The following is a 16,000-nucleotide window of genomic DNA, read 5'->3' on the forward strand; positions in this document are numbered from 1 at the left end:
CTAGAAAGAACAATAAATGTCAGTTGAAAACTAAAGCACGAAATTTACTAAATGACTTCAACACACTGAAAACTCTATAAAATACAGCGAGTGAACAATTACAAAAGTTTATTAAGTCGTTATTTTGCCACAAACGGCACGCAACACCACTGAAATCTATTAAATTTAATAACTGTATTACAGAGCACAAATAAGTTTGTCAGTACTTAGGTTATTACCACTACAGCTGCAGTGCACGCCACAAAATGTAAACACACTACTGAGGCGTGAGGCTCAGATGAACGACGAAAGCAGACTCACAAATACCTACTCCGAATTTTTCTTTTGTTTCCTTCACTGCTTGCTCAATATACAAATTGAATAACATTGAGGAGAGGCTACAACCCTATCTCACTCCCTTACCAACCATTGCTTCTCTTTCATGTCCCTCGACTCTTACAACTGCAATCTGGTTTCTGTACAAATTGTTAATAGCTTTTCGCTCCGTGTATTTTACCCCTGCCACCTTCAGAATTTGAAAGAGAGTATTCCAGTCATCATTGTTAAAAGCTTTCTCTAAGTCTACAAATGCTAGAAACATAGGTTTGCCCTTCCTTAATCTAGCTTCTAAGATAAGTCGTAGGGTCAGTATTGCCTCACGTGTTCCAATATTTCTATGGAATCCAAACTGATCTTTCCCGAGGTCAGCTTCTACTAGTTTTTCCATTTGTCTGTAAAGAATTCATGTTAGTATTTTGCAGCTGTGACTTATTAAACTGATAGTTCGGTAATTTTCACATCTGTCAACACCTGATTTCTTTGTGATTGGAATTATTATATTCTTCTTGAAGTCTGAGGGTATTTCACCTGTCTCATACATCTTGCTCACCAGATGGTAGAGTTTTGTCAGGACTGGCTCTCCCAAGGCTCTCAGTAGTTCTAATGGAATGTTGTCTACTCCTGGGGCCTTGTTTTGACTTAGATCTTTCAGTGCTCTGACAAACTCTTCACGCATTATCATATCTCCCATTTCACCTTCATCAACATCCTCTTCCATTTCCATAATATTGTCCCCAAGTACATCGCCCTTGTTTAGACCCTCTATATACTCCTACCACCTTTCAGTTTTCCCTTCTTTGTTTAGAACTGGGTTTCCATCTGAGCTCTTGATATTCATACAAGTGGTTCTGTTTTCTCCAAAGGTCTCTTTAATTTTCCTGTAGGCAGTATCTATCTTACCCTCATGAGATAAGCCTCTACATCCTTACATTTGTCCTCTAACCATTCCTGCTTAGCCATTTTGCACTTCCTGTCGATCTCATTTTTGAGACGTTTGTATTCCTTTTTGCCTGCTTCACTTACAGCATTTTTGTATTTTCTCCTTTCATCAATTAAATTCAGTATCTCTTCTGTTACCCAAGGATTTCTACTAGCCTCGTGTTTTTACCTACTTGATCCTCTGCTGCCTTCACTATTTCATCCCTCAAAGCTACCCATTCTTCTTCTACTGTATTTCTTTCCCCCATTCCTGTCAATTGTTCCCTTATGCTCTCCCTGAAAATCTGTACAACCTCTGGTTCTTTCAGTTTATCCAGGCCCCATCTCCTTAGATTTCCACTTTTTGCAGTTTCTTCAGCTTTAATCTACAGTTCATAACCAATAGATTGTGGTCAGAGTCCACATCTGCCCCTAGCAATGTCTTATAATTTGAGAAAACCTGGTTCCTAAATCTCTTACGATTATATAATCTATCTGAAACCTGTCAGTATCTCCAGGCTTCTTCCATGTATACAACCTTCTTTTATGATTCTTGAACCAAGTGTTAGCTATGATTAAGTTATGCTCTGTGCAAAATTCTACCAGGTGGCTTCCTCTTTCATTTCTTACCCCCAATCCATATTCACCTACTATGTTTCCTTCTCTTCCTTTTCCTACTGTCGAATACCAGTCAGCCATGACTATTAAATTTTCATCTCCCTTCACTACGTGAATAATTTCTTTTATCTAATTATACATTTCATCAATTTCTTCATCATCTGCAGAACTAGTTGGTGTATAAACTTTTACTACTGTAGTAGGCGTGGGCTTCGAATCTATCTTGGCCACAATAATGCATTCACTATGCTATTTGTAGTAGCTTACCCGCACTCCTATTTTTTTTTTATTATTCATTATTAAACTTACTTCTGCATTACCCCTATTTGATTTTGTATTTATAACCCTTTATTTGACTGACCAAAAGTCTTGTTCCTCCTGCCACCGAACTTCACTTATTCCCACTATATCTAACTTTGACTTAACCATTTCCATTTTTAAATTTTCTAACCTACCTGCCCAATTAAGGGATCTGACATGCCATGCTCCAATCTGTAGAACACCAGTTTTCTTTCTCCTGATCTCCTGATAATGACGTCCTATTGAGTAGTCCCGGCCTGGAGGTCTGAATGGGGGACTATTTTACCTGTGGAATATTTTACTCAAGAGGATGCCATCATCATTTAACCATACAGTAAAGCTATACGCCCTCGAGAAAAATTATGGCTTTAGTTTCCCCTTGCTTTCAGCCGTTCGCAGTACCAGCACATCAAGGCCGTTTTGGTTAGTATCACAAGGCCAGATCAGTCAATCATCCAGACTGTTGCCCTTGCAAGTACTGAAAAGGCTGCTGCCGCTCTTCAGGAACCACACGTTTGTCTGACCTCTCAACAGATGCCCCTCCGTTGTGGTTGCACCTACGGTATGGCTATCTGTATCGCTGAGGCACGCAAGCCTCCCCACCAACGGCAAGGTCCATGGTTCAGGGAAGGGGGGGGGGGGGGGTGCCTTTATTTAAATGTACCAAATTTCTGTGAATTTTTCCTAAAATTTGTTTTATGGTTTAGAAAATATTAAATTAGTTGATCAATATTCATCTTGAAAATGTAGAAATTTGTGAGTGATGATCAGTCCTGCAGAACATAATTTTGTAGTGTTCAACTGTCACTTATTTTTTATAAGGGTTCAGTGTAAAAGATTCGTTGACACACATTTTAAGACCCACAGGACAGTCGTGCAATGTTGTGTAGAAATGTGGCTGATGTGAGAGGAAAGAAAATGGGGTGGGCACTGATAAGTGAAGGAAAAGAGCTTTCTTCTATTTCTGTAATGGTGCTTTGCAGGTATTCTGAAAAAGGGAAGCAATATGTGAAAGATGTTGTTTCTTTTAATGAGCATATATACATATTGGTTAGTGCACATGGGATTAGTACCTTCCTTTCACATTTTTATACCAAATAGGTCAGTTCATGTGGTTTGAATTAGTCTTATTTATTTAGTGTGTTGTTATTGCAAATTGTATGTCCAGTTTGAACTAAACAGTCTTTTTGTTTATAACAGGAGAAGGAAGTAGCTGTTGATATGTGGCGAGTATCTGTGAAAGAAGTTGATATTTTAGAGAAGGAGTTAAAGCTTTATCAAAACAGTACACGTGTGGAAACAGCCTACAGGGAGCTTAATAAGGTGACCCACTATTTGTGTAAATGATTTATAGATGTAATAATATGTTATTTGCCTAATTATTGGATGATTTCAGACAAAGGAAGAATACTCTGTTGCTCTGAAACTCTTAGAAGCAAAATTGGTGGAAGTTAGTAGGGATGAAAGCAAAGAAAGGCTTAGAAATAAAATCCTTGAAAAAGATTTAATAGAAGTTAAAAATCAAAAGGAGGCTCTATCAAAAGAACTACAAGAAAATAGTTTATTGCTGAAAGAAGTTTTAGAAAGTAAGTGTAATATTTTTATCCCTTTATTAAAATTTCTGCCAAAGTATTCCATAGATCTTTAAACTCTTTTTGTCAACATCCTGAATATTATTGTCAGTGACTTATAGTTATAAAAAAGTATCTTGAATGTGAATTTTTTAACTGTTGCTGCTGTTATTATCAATGTCACTGACTAACATAAGACAGCTGACAGTGCAGTTATTAAATTAGTATTTTGTGAATTATGCTTTGTGCTAGTGGATTAACTCCTTCCATTTCGTGATTCTGTGAAGTTTTTTCCGAAACATATTTCAGTTTCCATCATTAAAGAAATAGATTCCATGATTTAAACAATGGAAAATCCAGGGTGGAATGTAACAATATAATGAAAATAGTAATTGCTAATCACCATATAGCAGAGATGCTGACTCGCTGAAAGGCACAACGAAAACACCTTCAGAAGGTAAGTCTTTTTGTTGTGCCTTTCTGTGACTCAGCATCTCCACTATATGGTAAGCAGCAACTATCCTTTTCATTAGATGATAATTAATTGAAACCCTCAGCCACAGAGGACACAGATGAATAGTGCAACTGCAGGGACTTACCCCTTGCACGCTTCCCATGAGACCCACATTCCCAACTGTCCACAATCTACATACGTAATGTGCCTAATAGATATTTGCCCATCCACTCATTACTCGCACACACTAAGGTGACAATTCCTGTAAGAGTTCGAGCAACCTGTGTGCATTCACACAGGTTATTCTTGGTGACTCAGATGGATAGAGCGTCGGCCATGTAAGCAGGAGATCTTGGGTTCGAGTCCCGGTCGGGGCACACTTTTTCAGCTGACCCGATTGAGGTATATCAACAACACCTGCCAGCAGCTGAGGGTTTAAATTAATTATCAATTATTCTAGAGAAGCTGCACGGTCATCAGTGGTATCTGTTCTTTTGAGAACAGTTACTATCTTCATGTATATAGTTAAAGGCTACCCAGCCATTGACCATCATCTGTGCGAATGCGCACAGGTTGCCCAAACTCTTATGGGAATCATCACCTTAGTGTGCACGAGTAATGAGTGGATGGGCAAATATCTATTAGGTACATTATGTCTGTAGATTGTGGACAGTTGGGATTGTGGGTGTCACGGGAAGCGTGCAAGTAGTAAGTCCCTGCAGTCGCGCTATCCATTTGTGTCCTCGGTGGCTCAGATGGATAGAGCATCTGCCATGTAAGCAGGAGATCCTCGGTTCAAGTCCTGGTCGGGGCACACATTTTCAAGTCCCCATCGAGGTATATCAACAACACCTGTTGGCAGCTGAGGGTTTCAGTTAATTATCATTTAGTCTAGAGAAGCTGCACTGTCATCAGTAATATCTGTTCTTTCAAGAACAGTTACTATCTCTATATACTTTTCATTAGATTTCATGATTTGAAATAAATAAGAGCCTAAGCAGAAAAATGTTGCATTCATTTAATGTATTTATGTCTGTCACGCCCACAATGAAGAACATCTTTAACAAATACACCATTTCGTTCAGTTACTCCTAATGTGCAATTCTGTTATAGTTGTACACGCTTGGAAGAAGTTAGCTTAGTAATATGAAAAATAATTACATACTGTTCATTTAGTTTCACCACACTTTTCACTACTCACCACACATGTTTGAATATGACTTTTGGACACTTCTGTTAAGTCTCCATGTTTCCCCTTTTGCCTGTATGAAAAACTTAACATTCACTCAGAGGGAGTGAGATCTGAGTTGTTGAAGTTATGATACTTTAATAGGCACTAATAATGACATCCTTGACGCCTATCCTTAGTTCTCTAAGTAATCTTTAATTGTGGAAAATCCAGGATGGAATAATGACAATAGTATGAAAAGAAAAGACTACTACTCACCATATAATGGAGATGTTGAGTTGCAGACAGGCAGAACAAAAAGACTGCTACACAGGTAAGCTCTTGGGCAAAAGGCCTTCTTCTGAAGTAGACAACACATGCATACATATTCAAGCAAACACAATGCACACGAACATGACCACTATCTCTGGTTGCAGAGGCCAGACTGCGAATAGCAGTGTATGATACGAGTAGTGGTCTGATGGCAGGGTAAGGAGGAGGCTGGAGTGGGGAGGCAGAAGGATAGGAGGGTAGGGGTGGGGAACAGTAAAATACTGATTGTGGGAGCATACAGGGATGAGATGGGAAGGTGGTAGGGCAGCTAGGTGCATTTGGGAGGTTAGATGGAGGGTAGGCGGGAGGGTGGTGGATGTGGGGAGGGGTGGGGAGTGAAGGAGGCAGCAGAAAAGCATAGAAGTAAAAAGACTGTGTGCATTGGTGGCTGTGTAGTGCTGGAATGGGAACAGGGAAGGGGTAGGTGGGTAATGGACAGTGGCTAATGAAGGTTTAGGCCAGGAGGGTTGTGAGAGTGTAGGAGATATTGCAGGAAGTGTCCCCACCTGCATTGTTCAGAGAAGCTGGTCTTGATGGGAAGGATCCAGAGGGCACAGGTTGTGAAGCAATTATTGAAATGAAGAAAATCGTCTTGGGTAGCGTGCTCTGCAATAGAGTGGTCCAGCTGTTTCTTGGCCACAGTTTGTCGGTGGCCATTCATGCAACAGACAGTTTGTTGGTTGTCATGTCCATGTAGAACACAGCGCAGTGGTTGCAGCTATGCTTGTAGATGACGTGACTGGTTTCACAGGTAGCCCTGCCTTTGAAGGGATACATGACGCTTTTGACTGGACTGGAGTAGGTGTTGTTGTGGTAGATCTCTTTCTGTATACGGTTGAAAGGGTAATTTCAGTCTGTGTAGGACTCAGTGAGACCATTGGTATATTTTGAGAGGAACTGCTCATCACTACAGATCCATTGGTCAAGGGTAGCTAGGTTGTGTGGAATGAGTGATAGCTGTAGAGGTATTGCTGGTGGGTGGTAGGTTTGGTTTAATTGCAAAATTCGGCAGATGCTGAGGAAGCAGAGGCTGTTGTACTCTTGGTTCAAAAGGGAACTCATAAATGATGTCAAGAAAAGTTTAGTAGAGATTCATGCATCTGTGATAAGATTTATGTGCGAAACATACATCATCTACCACTGTCACACCTTAACAAAAGATCTTTCAGAGAACCCAAGAAATTCTGGTCATACTTGAAATCACTAAGCGGGTCTAAGGCTCCCATTCAGTCCCTTGTTGATCAGTCTGGTGAGATAGTTGAAGATAGCAAAACAAAAGCCAAAGTCTTAAATATCACACAGGAGAATCGTACAAACATACCATCATTTCTCTTTTGGACAGACTCCTGTATGGGTGACATAGCAATAAGCATACTTTGCATGGAGAAATAACTGAAAGACTTGAAAGCAAATAAATCACCAGGTCCAGATGAATTCCTTTTGATTTTAGAAAGAGTAGTCGAAGTAGTCTATGGCCTTGGCCCCTTACCTAGCTTGAATTTATTGTGAATCTCTGTGTTCAGTTTCATTCCATTTTTCACTGTAGTGTTTTGTAATCCTTGCAAGTCTTGTGCCTTGGACACATATGTGTTTACTCTGATCTTAAGTTCATTGGGAAAAATGTCTCTTGGGTTTTTCCTTGGTTTCATGACAGCCAAAGATTTTAAAGTTATAGTTTTGTTCATTACTGACACATACTGACTTTGGTTTGGTTTTTAAATTTTAAAAAGAAGCTTAGATGGATCTCTAACACAGGCTTTAGCTTCTGCCTTCCAGTCTTGATTGGCCTTCCTTTCCTAAAAGTTTGATTGTTCCATGATCCCTAAATTTATCATGGCACAATGGAAATTGTCGACAAGATCATATTTTTGTTTTGACCTGTACACCAATCTGACACCAGGCATGCATTATCTTTGCCTTGAAAGTAGATGGTTGTAGATTTATTCAACTTCCTCGAACACTGCAGAGGTTAATTCATTTGATGACTTCTCCATTTCATGCTCTGCCCAAGAATAAATTGATGCATTCTCTTTTCGCAGAGCTCACTTCCACTAGAACATCCAGAAACCACTGTCAAATCATAGTAGTATAGCTGCTTTTATTAGCATATGCTTTGATCTAAAATCTTTGGTAATGGCTTGTTTTTTTGCATATCATATGACATTACAGCTATATTATTTTCTGCTTCCCTCATAGCATGAAAAAATCCTGATGCAGAACACACTGCTCATTAATATGTCTCTAAAGCATGATGAGATTGTGATGTCCCATGACTGAATTAAGCCTTGTGATTGGTGCTTTGGAGGTGGCTGTTTCTGTCACCAACATGATTTAAGGCTGGCCAATACAACCAAGGCAAATATTCAAAAATAATTTTAAAATGGTTCTGGCCATTTTTGTCACTATAGAATGCTACAATTCGATTCCCAGTGGTATGTGCTCTTGAAATCTGTCATTATCTCAAATTGTTAAAGAAATGGAATTGGCCATCTTTGTATCTAAGCTACAGATGTATTTATTATATTGTGTCAGTTGTGTGCATTTGAGGGGTTCATTTGCTTCCTCAGCTAGGAGGACTGTAACATTACTGTCAAGCACTGAAATGTTACTTTCATCAGCAAAGATTATTTTTTTCTCCATGTCTTGTATTGTCTGCAAAATCATTGACATCATTCCTAATGTACTCTCCTGAGGAACACCTGTGTTATTGTGTTTCTGGTATAATTATGACTTCACTAAAAATTCAGCTTCACCTAGAGTGTGGGCCATCTCTGGCTTTTGACTTTGTTTGCTGTGTATGAGTGGTACCACTCATTAGCTATTCCTTTTACATCTACATCTACATTTGCGTCCAAAATCTGTAAATCACTGAGAAGTGTATGGCAGAAGGTATGTGCCATTGCACCTGTTATTAGGGTTTCTTCCTGTTCCATTCACATATGGAGCATAGGAAGAATGATGGTAGGCCTCTGTGCATGCAGTAATTATTCTAATCTTATCGTCATGATTCCTATGTGAGCGATATGAAGGGGATTGTAGTAAGTTCCTATAGTCACCATTTAAAGCCGATTCTTGAAATTTCATTAACAGACTTTCTTGGGATAGTTTACATCTCTTTTCAAAAGTCTTCCAGTTCAGTTCCTTCAGTATTTATGTGACAGTCTCCCATGGATCAAATGAATCTGTGACCATTTGTGCTTCTGTTTTCTGCATACGTTCAATATCCCCTGTTAGTCCTATTTGGTACGGGTCCCAAACACTTGAGCAGTATTCTCGAGCCATTCACATGAGTGCTTTGTAAGCAATCTCCTTTGTAGATTTATTGCATTTACCCAGTGAAGCAAAGTCTGCCACCTGCTTTACCCATGACTGAGCCTACGTGATCATTCCATTTCATATCCCTAGAATCTGTTACACCCAAATATTTGAGTTTGTTTAGTAGCATTTTATGGTCAATATGGCCGACAGTGTCAAAAGTCTTCAGTAGTTTGAAAAATACATCTGTAACACAGTCATTACTGTTGATAGCTTGAAGTATTACATTTATAAACTCTGTTATGGCTTATACTTTATATCTGCTTCCTCACAAACCAACCTGTACTCATTAAGAATATTGTATTTATTCAGGTAACTCATTACTCTGTCCTTCAATATTGGTTCTATTGCTTTTGAGGCTGATGAGAACAGGGAAACTAACCTGCACTTAAATTGTTCTCTGCATTACCTTCCTTTAGCTGGAGCACAATTTTTGGGTACTTTAAATAATCCAGAAAAGTGCTGAAACTGAAACAGTAATTTATTGTGCTTACCATCAGGGCAGAGATTGGCACCTCACCCGTCCCTCCTGCCTTTTAATTTTTGTTTATTGATTTCTTGCTCTATTGTGGGATACATCATTATGCTGGTTACATAATTCGTAATGCGTGCTACACTTGTTTTATGTAGAGTTTGTTGCAACTTCCCCACAATATCTGAAAATTAGTAATTTACGGAATTTCAACAATATAGAAAGGATAAATTGCTACTCAGGGAGACAATGAATCACAGACAGTTACAGCAAAAGGGAATAGTAGACATATTTAAGGTTTCAAACAAAGTCCTTCCTCAGAAGTAAATCTTTCACGCATTCACACAGCAAGAAACCATACACACATGGCTACTGTCTCTGGATGCTAAGGCCTGACTACGACTGTGTTGCTCACATCAGATGCAGTCACAGTCTAACCTTAGTGCCAGGAAACAATAACCATATGCATTTGACTTGTTGTTGTGGGAATGTGGCAAGAGTTTTACTTCTGAGGAAGGACTTTGTCTGAAACCTTAAATATTTTTAGTATTCTTTTTTGTTATATGTGTCTGTGACTAAGGCCCCCTTTGTGTGGAGAGGAGCACTGTATCCTTTCCATGTTGTTGTTATTTCATCGTGGATTTTTCCATTGTTTCATTTACAAAATTTCCTAGCACTCATGGATTTTCTATTGATCTATGGCCATCTTTATCTCATTGTAATTGTTTCTCCATTATCCTGTTTCTTGTTTATGATATATCATACTGCTTACTTTCTGTAATTTTTCTGTAATTAAATGATTTTTTTTTGCAGCAAGCCGTATCTCCTGCATTCTGCTTTGTAATTGTGATGATACTTAAGAACTATTGATTGGTACAGAATTTTTGTAAGGAATTGAGGTATTTAAGATCCTCAGAGGATTTAACAATGGAGTATCCAGGATGGAATAATGACAATATTATGAAAAGGATAGATTGCTATTTACCATAGAGTGGGGATGTTGAGGTGCAAGCAGGCATAACAAAAAAAACACCAACCAGAGACAATGGTCATTTGTGTGTGAGTTGCATTAGCGTAAATGTGTGTGTGTGTGTGTGTGTGTGTGTGTGTGTGTGTATGTTGTCTCATTCTGAAGAAGGCCTTTTGGCTGGAAGTTTTCTTCTACATTGTTTACTGTATAGACTTCATCCCAGGTTTAATTAGCCAATTGTATCTGGCAGTAATAACCTGGGAGGCCAAAATGTATTATGCATTGCAGCGCACAATATTTTTTCTTTGCAGTTAGAACTAAATTTTTTGCATTCTTTTAAATACTGTGTTGTACATGAGGTAGAGTGCATAGATATGAGTGAATCTTTGTGTTTCATTATTTCATTGATGGACCTGCTATGCATTGCTGTTTGGTAACTTTCGCTTTGCACGTGTTTTCACTAACAGGATACCTATTGTTGTTAATACCGATAAAAGGTGATGCAGGGGTCTTTTATACCAACACTGTTGCAAAAATATTAGATAGGTGATTAGCAAAAAGGTCCTCAGTTATATTGGCACCATTCAGAAATGTGCCGTGTAGTGAGCATAAAAGAGAGACCAGGTCAAGGAGAGAGAAAATAATCTTATATCGGATGCATCTCATTTCAGTGAGTCTTGTAACACGAGGTAATAACCTTTGAGCAAAAAAATTCTTGTAACTTTACAGTTTGTGCATTTTGTTTTCAACACTCCATTTTTATCTCTGATATGTAGGTTGATTATATTAGAAAAATCCACCCGTTCATATTTCCAAAAAATGACTTAATGACACATGCTTTGTGCATTCACCATTCAGTTTATAGTCACTGATGTGACATTAAAATTCAATTGCAGAAGTTCTGTTAGGAGGATGAATGATGATTCAGAAATCAAAAGTCCATAGACTGCATAGCATCTTAATCAAACATGTGATTTATTTCTCCTACAATCTTTTTCAGATCTAAGTTGTTTTACTCCATAATGCTTTTTTCTGCCACACATGGGTATTTACAGAAGACAGTAACAATAATTCTAAGAAGTGCATTTGTGCTAATAACAATTAGTCAGTTGACTTTTAACATGATATTAAATTATGTATTGTTTCCTCTTTAGCATTTTGCATTGTATGTTTTCTTTATGTCTTCACTGAGTTTTACATTATCATAGACTTGCATAGTGGAGTGACAGAATAAAATACTTTTCGTACTAGGATAAGCTAAATAAAATTCTTGAGATTTTCACTTCTGTCAATGTCATTGTGTTCAGATGTAAACTGCTGGCTGCTGAGAATGATGCAATGTCCACTTTATATGTACATGAATCACCAGTGTCCAGAACTTCCCTGATATACAAAGATGGAGAAGATGATAAAGCACTGTATGGTAGAGCCAATCCATTGTGCACGGGAGGAAGGAAGGTTAGGGTTCAAGATTCCATTGGCAGTGGGGTCTTTGGAGATGTAGGACAAGTTCAGATTGAGGAAGGAAGTCAACCACATCCTTTCAAAGGAACCATCCCAGAGTTCACCTGACACAATTTAGGGAACTCATAGAAAATATAAATATGGATAGGTGGATACAAGTCCATTGTTTTCCAACTTTGTCACCTTGCTTCATCCAACACTTTGTGAGGATATGTAATGTCACATTGCGTCCTAAGAATCAACTACCATCATTCTTTGCTTCTATCTGCTCTCCAAAGACTGCCCTGTGATGTACAAAGTGCATAATTCCCTAATCTTCACTGAAGTAATTGCATTGTCTCAGTTAACTCTTTTAATAATATTATTTTGTTATGAAGCAAGTATCATCTTTTCAAACTGTTTTTTTGTGCCTATTCTCTAGGGAAAAATAACAGAATGAATAGACTGGGAGTGGTGTCACTTCTGAATAGGCTGTCCATGTATACTCTTTTAACTCAGACTGTACCAACTCTGTCCCGTGACTCACAGGTGCCTGTGAGCACACATAGCTCATCTGCTGGCAAAGCACCCTGCTCTTTCATGTCTACACAGATTCTCTTATTTGTGTGATAAATAATTTATACAAATTGCCCCAGAAATGATGCAATAGATTTTGAGGGGTTATAGGGGACATCTTGAGGAACAAACCAAGAATAGGAACCCATATCCAGAAACATCATCCAATGATACTACAGAGAGCCAAAGTTTCTGTGCTGGCTCCTGCTGCTAGTCCACCTCTTCAGCAGCGAATATGACTTTGTTTGATGATGGACTGCAGGTAGAACATTTCACAGTGTTGTTTGTTATTCAGTGATTGCGACAGGTTGCCACAATTACTAGTGGAGAAGATGGAGCTAGCTGTTGTGTAGAAAGGCCTTGTCTGCTATGAATGTGATGCTCTGTTGCTTTGATGGATATCAATTTCAGACATGGGTTTCTGTCCACACTGTATTTTCCAACTGGATCCTCTGAAATCTCCAGCATTTTTCAGTGTGCAGGAGAAAAATAAACTGGAGATAGAAACCTGTGCTTGAAACCATCATCCACCAAGGCAATAGAACTTTGCATTCGTAAGAGACAATACCTTTCATGCAGCAGCTAGCTTCATCACCACCACTGGTGATCGTGGCAATCAGTCGTGATCATTGAATAACAAACAAGATTGCGAGGTGTTCCACCTACAGTCAGTTCGCCTACAGAGTCAGGTTTGCTGCTGAAGGGGTGCCCTAGTGGCAGGTGCTAGAGCCTATAACTTCAACATTCTGTAGCACTGCTTGATGACATTTCTGGTCTCTTGGTTTCTATGCTTAATTTATTGCTCAAGACACCCTTTACAATGACTTGAAGTTCATCACACCATTTCTGGGACACCCTTTATGTGACAATACAAGTGAAAGTTTTGCTGATTATTAATTTTTATGATAAAATGAATGTATTCATGGCTGAAGTGCACCTGTTTCAAAGGCAGCTTGGTAAAGGAAACACAACTTTATTCAAATGCCGCTCATTGTTCATGTTACCTCCAAGATACATGTTTCATGGTTTATTAACAAAAAATTATGCAGCTTTGTCACAGTTTTAAGGCAAAGATTCAGGATCTGATTCCCTAATGCCTCAGAATGTGTCATCTCAACCAATCCCTTTTTTTAGTGTGGTTGTTCCATAAACTTCTTTTTCCCCAATTCAAGTCTGTACCTCCTCATTAGTAATTCAACCTGCCCACTTCATCTTCAGCATTCTTCAGTAGCACTACATTTTCAAAGCTTCTATTCTTCTCTTATCTGAACTGTTTAACACCTACATTACACTTCTGTTCAATGCTGCAATGCTGCACTCCAGAGAAGAAAAGAATTCCTAACATTTAATATTTTTTGTTTTTTTGTTTTTTGGTTTTGTGTGTTAACAAATTTATCTTTTTCAGAAAACTTTCTCTTCCTGTTGCCAGTCTGCATGTTATATCCTCCCTACACCAGAAAATAACTGTTATTTTTGTGCCCAAATTGTAAAACTCATATACTACTTTTAGTGTCTCATTTCTTAATAGAATTCACGCAGTATCACCTGACTGATTTGACTACATTCCATTAGCTTTGTTTTACTTTTGTTGGTCTCTTTTTGAGACACTATACACTCCATTAAATTGCTCTTCATAGTCCTTTGCCATCTCTTACAGAATTACAATGTCATTGGTAGACATTAAAGATTTATGTCTTTTCTCTAAATTTTAATTCTCTTTCCAAATTTCTCCTTGGTTTCCTTTGCAATTTGCTTGACGTATGGATTGAACTACATTGAGAAGAGGCTACAACCGTGTCTCACTCCCTTCTCATTACTGCTTCCCTTTCATGTCCTTTGACTCTGTAGGTCAATATTTTATTGTGGACATGATAAAAACTGCAGAAACTGCAGGTAGGTCCCAACTTCAAGATCCAACATTGATGAGCATTCTGCATTTTGCAGTAAAACAGAGTCTGACACAAAATATTTCATCATTTGCAAGTAAAAACATAGATCATATTCCACAAATGTAAAAAAAGTTTCAGTTTCAGTACCTTTGGTTTAGGTTGAATTTTTTTATTTGGTTTAGGCTGAATTTTTTTGTTTATCATATGCTGTTTCCATAATATTTTTGAAGTTATTGTCAACTGCCTAGCCAGTATTGTTGTGTGTTAAGTGTTGACTGCAGGCCATAAGTCGCTTGCCCACCCCTGACTGTTAGCAGGTGGTTGCCTGACATAAATGCATGAGCTGTTTGTTCACCTCTGCCTGCGAGCACCTGCCTGCCTGCAGGTGAGCACTGAAGCTGGAATAATCTGTTTTAGCTGAACAGTTTCCATGTGCTGACGTCAAAAAGTCCCATGACCCTGTAACTACCGAAACACAGTTGTTGTGTTGATACTCCTGTCGCTGACTGTATGAGTTATTCGTGAAATACTTTGAACAGTGAGCTGTCAACTGCACATATCGCTTCACAAAATAAGCTTTCAGCCAACAAGGCCTTTGTCAAAAATAGATGACACACACACACACACACACACACACACACATACACACACACATGATGCAAACACAACTCATACACACATGACTTCAGTCTCTGGCAGCTGAAGCCATACTGCAGTGTGACAGTCTTTTTGTTGTGCCTATCTGCAACTCAGAGTCACCATTACACAGTGAGTAACAATTATCCTTTTCATAATATTGTGACATTCCGTCCTGGATTTCCCATTGTTTAATTTTATGAGTGCGACATACAGATTATAGGTTCAGTAATGTATAGCTACAAAATTAATGTATAACATTGGTGAAAACTCACTGTCATACAGCAGAAACAAAAATACAGACAATACTTGTAGTTATGTAATGCCATTGTGTGAGAATTCCATCATCATAGAGCTGTTTATAAAGTACTAATAAATTATGTCACATACTTTTAACTTCTCAGATGACATTGGTGACCATTATTTAAAGGTTGAACATTTTATTTCAACTGACATCTGTTCAAAACAGAGAGAGTTTGATTTAATGTGAGCTTTGTTTCATATCTTGTGATTCAGAAATATCTTATTCTATAAAAATATTGTATGGCATTTTACAATGTGGAATAACTTTCATATTCTTCTGGTTCTACAGGAGAGTGTAAACTTATGGAAAAACTGCACTGTTCAGGAAACAAAGAGATGGAGCTTATTCATAAAACAGAAACATTGAATGCCACATGTAAAGACTTGGAAGCTGCTCTGCTGACTTGCCATAAAAATATGGAAGATCTAATAACTCGTGAGTCAGAGGCTCAAGAGAAAGTGAGAGAAGCTATCACTCTTGTTGAAGCAGCTATTGCAGAAAAAGATTCTGCCTTAATGAGGGAAATGCAAATAAATCGTTAAGTATTTACATATATTTACACTGATGAGCCAAAACATTACGACCACTGCCCACAATGAGAGTGAATGCCACCTGCTGGAATTATGGGCAGGTGATGTAGTAAGGAAAGTAGACAGAGCAGAGGGGAATGGGAAATCATTCTACTGATGATATGGACCATAAATGGGGAAACTCA

At 38.3% G+C, this 16,000-nt stretch overlaps 1 protein-coding gene across 4 annotated transcripts in view; it reads left to right on the top strand.

Annotated features, from left to right (window-relative positions):
• Positions 1-16,000, top strand: part of LOC126282087 (sodium channel and clathrin linker 1-like) — a 93,846-nt gene that overhangs the window by 52,261 nt on the left and 25,585 nt on the right. For all 4 annotated transcript variants that reach the window (XM_049981542.1, XM_049981543.1, XM_049981545.1 and 1 more), the window contains 3 exons: positions 3,355-3,477; positions 3,551-3,740; positions 15,574-15,822. In XM_049981542.1, the coding sequence (XP_049837499.1) occupies positions 3,355-3,477; positions 3,551-3,740; positions 15,574-15,822 (562 nt within the window). The remainder of the gene's footprint in view (positions 1-3,354; positions 3,478-3,550; positions 3,741-15,573; positions 15,823-16,000) is intronic.

This window comes from Schistocerca gregaria, chromosome 7 (assembly GCF_023897955.1).
Source record: "Schistocerca gregaria isolate iqSchGreg1 chromosome 7, iqSchGreg1.2, whole genome shotgun sequence".
Classification (NCBI taxonomy): Eukaryota; Metazoa; Arthropoda; class Insecta; order Orthoptera; family Acrididae; genus Schistocerca; species Schistocerca gregaria.